We start from the raw sequence: 8,998 nt of genomic DNA on the forward strand, positions 1-8,998 counted from the left end.
CACTCAATGGCCATCTTTGCAACACCGCTGGGCAGTTATTTCCTGCTGCACAATACCAGACTCCTCTCATTTTGAATGGGGAGAGACAAAAACCCTCAAAACTGCAGGTCAAATTACCATTTAAAAATCTTATTTGAAATCACTGATGAGATCAGATTAAAACTTTATAAATAGTGTGGCTTTTGGCTCAATAATGCATTAACGTGTGTTGTTTTTTTTTAGGTTGTTCTGGTTATTGTGCTCCCCGCTTGCCGCATAACCAACAAGCTGATTTTAACTCCTATTTTAAACTCCTATAGCTCGAGTTTAAAAGCTCTTAAAATATAACAGCAGTGTTAAAATGTTTTATGCTGTTCTGTGTTCAGGAAATGAATGTATTCTTTTACATTAAAAATGTTTAAGGATTTATAACACGCTAAATATTTTTGCTCAAATGCTCCATCTTAACCCATTCATTTTGCACTCGCTCGGGAGCGCCCTCTAGCGTTTGAGAAACCCGGAGGACATTACGGAGCGGTAATTCTCCTCTCTGCAAGTTCTTTGGAAACTGGAAAGGAGACGAAGTTTATGCTCTGAGCTTTAAAAGACGGCGGTGGGACGGACGTCCAGCTTATGTGTCTCAGAACACGACGTCTTCCTCTCGGCCTTCTTTAATAAGGACATGTGAAGATTACAGTTTTCGTTTGTCGTCACTAAAACATCAAATCAAATGAAATCAAGTCAATATACTCAAATACATTGATTAATGTGCTTTAAAATGTTAAAAAAAAACGTTTTTAAAAAAGTTGCCAACTAAAAGGGTGGCCGTGTGTGACGTCATCGGCAATCCTCTATAAAAGGCAGCTCCATTGTGACGTCACGCCATTTGGTAGCTGGTGACAGTCAGAGAGAGACACGGAGAGGAAAGAGAGGAAGAAACTGCCTGTGAACTTCAACACAGCGATATAATGAAGAACGAGAACATTTTCCATATGCTAAATGTAGGCCCAGTTCTTTTTTAACCTGTTCTAGTTAATTCTGTATTCACCCGTTCTTTTACACATTCTTTTCTGTTTTTCTTTTACTTAATCCTTTAAATCCTTTAAATGGCTAACTTTTTAATTCCATTCTTCATTGACGTGTTCTTATAAATCCTGTATTTGCACATTCTCTTACACATTTTTCTCCTTTATCGTATTCTTTTATGTACTTTGTTTGTGTGCATGCTGTCGAATTCCTTTTCTTATAAATTTTGTGTGTTGTCTGTGTGGCAGAGAGCATTCAAGAGACCTGTGGAACCACTGTCAGTGACAGAGGAAGGCAGGGAACAAGTGGAACAACAAAATGTAAGTCAAAAGCAGAGCAAATAGACTGAGGTGAACTGAAACCTCCAGTATAGAATATTCTGCCGGGAAACGAGGAGCTGTGCTGGATAACTTTTCACATTAAGCTTTAAGGTTTTCACATAATTCCAACGTTTAGCTGGTGAATTAATGGAGAGGAATCACCAAACTGTGCTGGACTCTGGCTCTCCAGGCCTGGAGCTGATCACCTCTACTGTAAATCAAGAAATCTTTGGTAGATCTGCTGTGTTTTTTCTCTGGGTCTTGACCAAAACCTTTTGGGCAACTGGTTAATAATGAACACTGTTCTTGTCTCACATGTAGGGTGACCTAAAAAGTGGACAAATTGTCTCCACCGGCTTAATACAGAGGCTGCTGAACCACGTCATCTTCAAAATCCTCATCATAGCTGTGGCTCTTGGCAACTGCGTCGTGATTGGTTTCCGGACCAAGCCAACAGTAGTCAAGGTGAGCACGGCTCATTTCAGAGGGAAAGCTGCCGGGGATTGTATTTGTGTGAACGTTTATGTAGCATGTATTTTAAATTAATGCTCTTCCTGACTCTGATTTCAGAAATATGAAGCCATATTCTCTGCCTGCGACCACATCGTCTTCACGGTGTTTCTTTTGGAGATGCTTCTGAAGTTGTTTACTGGCTTCAGGATTTTCTGGAAGGTACTGCTTTTACTGATTTTACTCCAAAATATGCACTTATATTTGTTTATATACCTCACTGAATGTTGCTCTGTCACATCCTAAGTCTTTTTTGTTGTTTTGTATTTGCAGAACTCATGGAACCTGCTGGACTTTGCGATCACCGTGGTTCTGATTGCAGGGCCCAGGACCTCGTCTGAGTTTGACAACAGGGTCATCATGTAAGGAACATTTCTGTTACTGCACTTCAAAATCCTCACTATTTGATCCATTACCATCATTATTCCTCATAAAAAGAGTAAAACTGTATCTGCTTGAGGCCAGGATGCATAATTTAGCTGTCGTTTTCTGTCAAGCTACATTTTGTTGTAACCTTTATACACCTGATTACTATGTTTGTTTCAGTTTGACATGCAACGTTTTTGTCTTTTCTTTTTTAAAGAATTCTGCAACTGATTCGCAGCTTCAGGTTTTTTGGATACACCACAGGAGGCTCTGTGATCACCCATGCTTTGGCAGACTCTATTTTTGAACTCATCAATGTCTTCCTGCTTCTTGGAGGCAGCATGGTGGTACGTGTTCTCACACCATTCACGCTCTGTGCTTCAACTGTGACTGGTTCTCTTAGTGTGGAGTTACAGGAGTTTCTATGATCAAGATGTTTAGTAATAGTGACCATACTTATGCCTTGTAAGTGCAAATGGTGATGCTTTGCCCTGTATTTACTTATTCATGTCTTTGATTCTGCACTAGCTGTTTGGACTGATTGGAGTGCTGCTGTTCAGAACTTCTGTCCCATCTGCCTTTGCTGATTTACCTACGGCGCTCTTCACGCTGTTCGTCAGCGTCACCCAAGATGGATGGAATGAAATCCAAAAAAAGTTTGAACAGTAAGCAGCTCTTTTTTTCAGTTTAGTTTCAGTTCTAAAAAGCACTTTCTATTTTGGCACATTTCTGTGGGGTCATATGATGAATGAAGACCTGGTTATAGTTTTGTCTTATTTAATATAAATATGTTTTTTCTTTTCAGTGGTGATCCAGCAATTATGTATGGTGCCATGGTGTATTTCGTCGTATTCATCTGTGTTGGTGCCTTCGTCTTTGCGAACTTCGTTATTGCCGTCATCATCACTCACCTACACATAGCGACAGAAAAATATGAAGGTTCCTCTATGGTAAGCCTGCATTTTAAAGCTACAATGACAACAGTAGGCAAATACATCTTCATAAATGCTGCTTAATAATAGACTGGACACGCTTACTGTACATGCTGTGTAAATGACCATTTTCCACTAAATTCAATCAAATTTGAATCAACAGACGAACACAGAAGATCAAGCCACCGATGGGGACATCACCCACGTTGAAGAGGTCGTCAAAAACACAAAAATGACCACACATCAAAGACCTCGGATCGGCTGCCGTCTCGACAACCTCAACGTGGAGAACTTTGAAAATCTGCTCTTAGTCGGTGATGCGATACACAGGAACCAGAGGGAATATCTGAAGCTGCATCTGGAGCTAGAACAGTACGGTTCAACAGCACAGCTGACACACAGATTGTTTTAATTGTGGTTATTATTAGTTTATTATTATTATTATTATTATTATTATTATTATTAGTATCCTGCAACATCTGAGGCAAAACAGCCTTGGCTTAATCTATTAAGAAGCTAGAAGCTATTATGAGAAATTCCACTTGAATTGTACAAACAAAGCTCTGATCTGACTGTAAATATCTTCATCCAGGATTTTGGAGGAAGTCAGCAACCTGCCCATAAACAGAAAGCAGGAAGAGGAGGTGATGCTGCAAAGCCAGGCAGCTGCCTCTGTGGAGGAGAACATCTTGAGCAGTAAAATCACCTCTGGCCGCACTGGCGATGTGCTGTCCACACTTATCGCCCTGGAGAAGGTAAAACCTAACACTTTAAGCACCGTGAACAGCCTGGAAGTGAACCTTGTTCCATTGGAAATAAGCCGCATATTGTAGCTGGACCATTTACTCTGAGCTTAATTCTCTGTTTCAGGCCCACATTATCGACTCCAGCGCAGACACGCCTCAGATCTACGCTAAGGGCTTCGTCCGGGAAGGCGTAAGGAGAATGTCCATGGCTGCCGTCGAATCGCGACGTATGTCGGTCGTGTGAGGGACCAAAGGCCTGGCCTCTGCTTGTCTAATTTAGCACGTAGATTTGTCTGTAAAGCTGCTTTGTGCCAGTGCTTGTTGTAAAATGTGCTATTTAAATAAACTTTGATTTGATTTGACTTGTGCCCAAACTCAATATGAATCCTGTATTCATAATGCTAAAGAACGCAGTATATGGCATACATAATGCCTCATAATGCCTGTCATAAACTTGTGTAATTGCTTATAAGTAGCTGAAAGTACATAAATAACATTTTATACAGCAAGAGCATATGACTTCAGAAAGTCAGGTTCTATAACGCTTTATAATGTCTCTTCATGAGAACATGCACTAAAGTTGTAATGCAGCATTCTGTACATATAACACTTCTGGCGCAACAAGCAAGTTCCTACTTGCATAGGATATATATACATATATATATATATATATATATATACATATATAACATATGTAATCGGAAGTACTCTAAACACGTGTGTATGGCACATATTTTGTGAGTTACCTGTACAGAAGCTGAAATGACCAATGGACCAGTTTGGTTCTCTCATGAAGCAACAGACATGAAAGACACGAGACCAGATATACAGCAATTTATGTACTGTATTGAGAAAATATGATGTAAAGTTCTTCAATGTAGCAAAGATTCTTTCTCTTTCAGGAATAAAATAAAACAAAATAAATAAATACAGAAACGTCTCCAAATAAAATAAACAATGTACAACTGATTCAAAGTGCAAAATCTCTTTTTTTTATTTTTTTATACCCAAGTGTTACTCAGTGTTATTGATCTATACTAATCACCTTTGTTGTCGATTTCAGGTTTGGTTATTCAGTCCTCAGGTAAGTATAAAATTAGTGTAACTTTTTTATAGTTATTTTAACAACTAATTGCTTTTCTCTAGGTTCAGTTTTCGTTTGGTTCGACAGGTTAAGGTAAGTTTTTTTTTTTCCTATTTTGTTATTTAATTTTAGAGTTTAGGAATTTATTTTCTATTCAAAGATAGAAACTAATACTTTTTACTGGTTTAACTTCAGCTTTTTCTTTAAATTATCGTTTAGGTTATTTCACTCAAAGTCACCTTACCTTGTAATTTTATATTTACCCATCAATAAACATGATGCAACAACTGTCAATGACATTAGCAGTGATAAAAAATTAAAAGATCAAACAACTATCAAAAAAGTAAACAATAACCTTAAAGTGAAACGAAATTCTCTCTCTTTGCTTTAACGTAAATGAAGTTTTTTTTTTTCCCCATTCCCATTTACATTTACATTTACAGCATTTAGCAGACGCTCTTATCCGGAGCAACTTACAAAAAGTGCTTTGTCTATCCAGAGAAAGTGTCTTTGCTAGTTACCATTTTTCCCAAAATGTGTTTACTCCAGAATCAAAGTTCAGTCTCAAATATCAAAGTTCAAATATCAAATATCAAAAATGAGTGAACGAGTAAATAAGAATGATCAGTGGGACAAAGTCCAGCGAAAAGGAAATGCTCAAACTCGGGTTTGGGTTGTGTGGTCCTCAATAGCGTTAGCTTAGCCACTAGATTACACTCAATAGCGTTAGCTTAGCCTAGCTTAGTCAGTGTTCACACTGCATTCATTAGGGTTAGCTTATATTAATTTAAGCTACAACATGGTCGTGATTGCTAAGCTAATCAGCACCACTCATTCATTCTCATTTATTTTGGCTATTTTAGTCAACAAATCCATATTTCACACTCAGTGAATCCACTCCGGGATGTTTGTATTTCATTGCAGGTGTAAATGAAGCTCTCCCCCCACAGCAACTCTACGGGAAGAGCCCAACTATTTACGGTAAGTGGCGACTTTTCCTCTTCTTTGCAGGTTTTAGAAAGTCGTACTGCTCTGTTTTCAGCTATGAACAGTTCTTTAATCACAGGTTTCTCCAGTTAGAAACACTCTGGGTTTGCGCTAAAACAACAATCTTAACTCTCAGTTTATCGCGCTTTGGTTTTATTAGACATTTTTACCTCAGTAACTGTAGCTAACGTTAGCTGCCTGGCTAACTAACTTGATGACGTGTTTACGTTTCAGCAGCACTTAATAGACCACTGTAGCCGTGCGTCATTCTGTAGTCCTCGTTATGCCCATATTAGGAACTCTGGGTCTAAGCCCGATTTCTCTATGGCCAGAATGAATAGGGCTTTCGAAAAAACGCCTCTATCATGAATCGTCAATGAAAATGTTCAGAACCCGATACGTTTATCCTGTGTACACTTTCAGAAATGTTGTTGCTGTGTGCACAATATCAAATAGCTATATGAATGCTAACTACTAAACCTCTCATCATAACATTAATGCAGCTCTTTTAACTGCACTGGACTATTATAGTGTATATTAAAATAATGTACCCAAATGTCTCACTGAGGATTAAGAAAGTACTATTGTTTCTGTCAATTTACATGTTTTACTATATAATAATCTATATTTACTGTATGTCGGTCTGTATATATATTATACTATAAAATAATATACTATGTTTTATTACAATAGCTCGCTACAAGCTGACCTGTACTCAGGCTACACTGCTCAACATGACCGGATTGAAAATGGCCCACAGGGGGCGTAAAGGCTATTTTTCGAAAACCCTATTCATTCTGGCCATAGAGAAATCGGCCTTAGACCCGGAGTTCCTAATATGGGCATAACGAAGACTACAGAACGACGCACGACTACACTGATCTATAGTTTCTCAGTTGCATTGACCAAAACGGAGAATCAACCTATTTAATTATGGTCGTTGCTTTACCTGCTTTTCCCATTTCTATATTTTAATTTAGATTTGTCTGTAAAGCTGCTTTGTGCCGGTGCTTGTTGTAAAATGTGCTATTTAAATAAACTCTGATTTGATTTGACGTGTGTCCAAACTCAATATGAATCCTGTATTCATAATGCTAAAGAACGCAGTATATGGCTTATATGGATTTTATCATCAACATTAACACACGAAGGTAATCAGAGGGGGGCGGTGGAGATCGAGTCTGCAGCGTCTGGGTTTTTAAACGCTGTCAGAAAAACTCCCAAGTCAAAGCAGCGTTTTCAGTGTAGATCAATGAAGCGCCATCATGCCGGTTATAGTGAACTGTGCTGCCTGACACTGCACAAAACAATAGAAACAGACGGTTAAAACAGAAGTTAAGCCGCTCTGGGTTCATCTTGAAGTTAAGAAAATGTTTAGGATTTTTTTGGCAACTTAGGATGTTTCTGTAAAACCGTTTTCTTATCTGGAAATAAGACAAGATTAGAGACTTAAGAACCGTTGTTCTGTAATGGCTTCTGTCTTAACTGAAGTTGCCATGACAACAAAGCAGATAAGATAACTATGATCTCAGACTTAAGAATTTTCTGTAATACGGCTCCAGATCTTTATTTTAATTTTTAAGTTCTGGGTATAAGATGCTTACTTTTTGCGACAATCTTTGTTGGTTCTATTTGATTTTAGTGCAGCACTCAGTACAGTAGACCACACTGTTCTACTAGACAAGCTAGACAGACATTTTAGGACCTCTGTAATTTTTATTTTATAAAACGGATGGTTTCGGTCCTGAAATCTGATTGGCTGAGCCGTTGTAAATAAAATAACTTAATAAAAGAACTTGTGCCTTTACCTGCCAACCCTGGAGTTCTGGGGCTCTATTACAGTTTTGTCTTAACTTAAAATTTGACAGGTAAATTTAAGATTTTTCACAAATTCGTATTACAGAAGTTAATCTTATCTTACAGCATCTTATCTTATCTCGAAACCGTTGTAAAGTCAACAATATACCACACCTATGACCGCCTCACAACAACTGAATTCTGTATCACTGCGCCACGGCATGAAAAAAACCCTTGTGCTGTTAATGGAATAATCTTTGACTCTAATGCTGCTGGCATGGACCACCAAGTATACTAATGAATAAAAACTCGTTTTTTGTTTAAACTGAGGGGCTGACAACTTATGTTTTTAACTAGAACTAGACTGGTCGGCTAGCCAACAGCCTAAACAACTCCATCATTAATATCACAGGCTTGATTTAAAGTACTTATGGTATGAATAACTGTAAAACAGCGGTATAAAAGTTTAAAATTTTTCACTTGAACCGTTCGGGTTCAGGATCCAGTATTTAAATTCCTACGAAGTGCACTATGTAGGGAGCAGGGAGACATTTGAGATTCGGTCTCAGCACGAGGAGAGGGCGCAGCTAAACTGGTGCTAAGTAAGACTCGGCGGTAATTTGGTGACCAAAAAGTACTTATAAAGCGAAAGATTTTGCATTAAACAGTGCTGTGTTATCATATGTTCATTGTTATATGACAAAAAGTTATAAAGGTCATGAAATGACCGCAATATACAGGGATGGGCAACCGAACCATCTTCTGCTTATTCAGCAGGTCCAGGGTTGCTTGGCAACGATACCATACGCTAATGGAACTACATTTCTTGGCGGAAAACTTGTTTATGTAGATAATTATTAATAATAACTTGAATTATTTTCCGAAAAATTGTGTATTTTATTGTATTTCGTGTTGGCCGCCATTTTATAAAAGCAATAAGCCACTTGATGCCGTGCATTACTGCGATTTTAGCACAGGAAAGGGAGTTTTAGGCGTTTTGTATTACGCCTAAGAACATCCTTCCCGTGTAAAAATCAGAGTAACACACAGCCTCAAATGGCTTTTTGCTTTATTCAACCAAAAGAACCGAGAACCGAAGACATATTTTTGGTTGTTTTGATTAGGAGTGCACGGATATGAGAAATATTTCATATATCATCCCCTCATGTTTAAAATGGCTGCCACGCCCCCGGGAAAGGGCTTCCCGTAGTTCCAGCAAATCTAGTCCCCTTTCTGAGAGTGGCTCACTTT

General features: G+C 38.3%; 1 protein-coding gene across 1 annotated transcript; it reads left to right on the forward strand.

Annotated features, from left to right (window-relative positions):
* Positions 1 to 1,847: 1,847 nt before the first annotated feature.
* LOC118825421 (cation channel sperm-associated protein 4-like) lies at positions 1,848 to 4,123 on the forward strand. Its single transcript, XM_036596006.1, has 8 exons — positions 1,848 to 1,997; positions 2,109 to 2,197; positions 2,419 to 2,548; positions 2,730 to 2,866; positions 3,007 to 3,151; positions 3,297 to 3,505; positions 3,726 to 3,888; positions 4,004 to 4,123. Exons 1-8 carry the CDS (start codon positions 1,956 to 1,958, stop codon positions 4,121 to 4,123), a joined length of 1,035 nt encoding a protein of 344 aa, XP_036451899.1. The 5' UTR covers positions 1,848 to 1,955.
* Positions 4,124 to 8,998: the final 4,875 nt, after the last annotated feature.

Source organism: Colossoma macropomum, unplaced genomic scaffold (assembly GCF_904425465.1).
Source record: "Colossoma macropomum unplaced genomic scaffold, Colossoma_macropomum, whole genome shotgun sequence".
Taxonomy (NCBI): domain Eukaryota; kingdom Metazoa; phylum Chordata; class Actinopteri; order Characiformes; family Serrasalmidae; genus Colossoma; species Colossoma macropomum.

Coding starts and splice junctions, on each gene's coding strand:
- LOC118825421 (XM_036596006.1), top strand. CDS start 1,956: ATGCTTCTGAAGTTGTTTACTGGCTTCAGGATTTTCTGGAAG. Junction 2,549..2,729: donor TTCTTGGAGGCAGCATGGTG/GTACGTGTTCTC, acceptor ATTCTGCACTAG/CTGTTTGGACTGATTGGAGT. Junction 3,506..3,725: donor CTGCATCTGGAGCTAGAACA/GTACGGTTCAAC, acceptor ATCTTCATCCAG/GATTTTGGAGGAAGTCAGCA.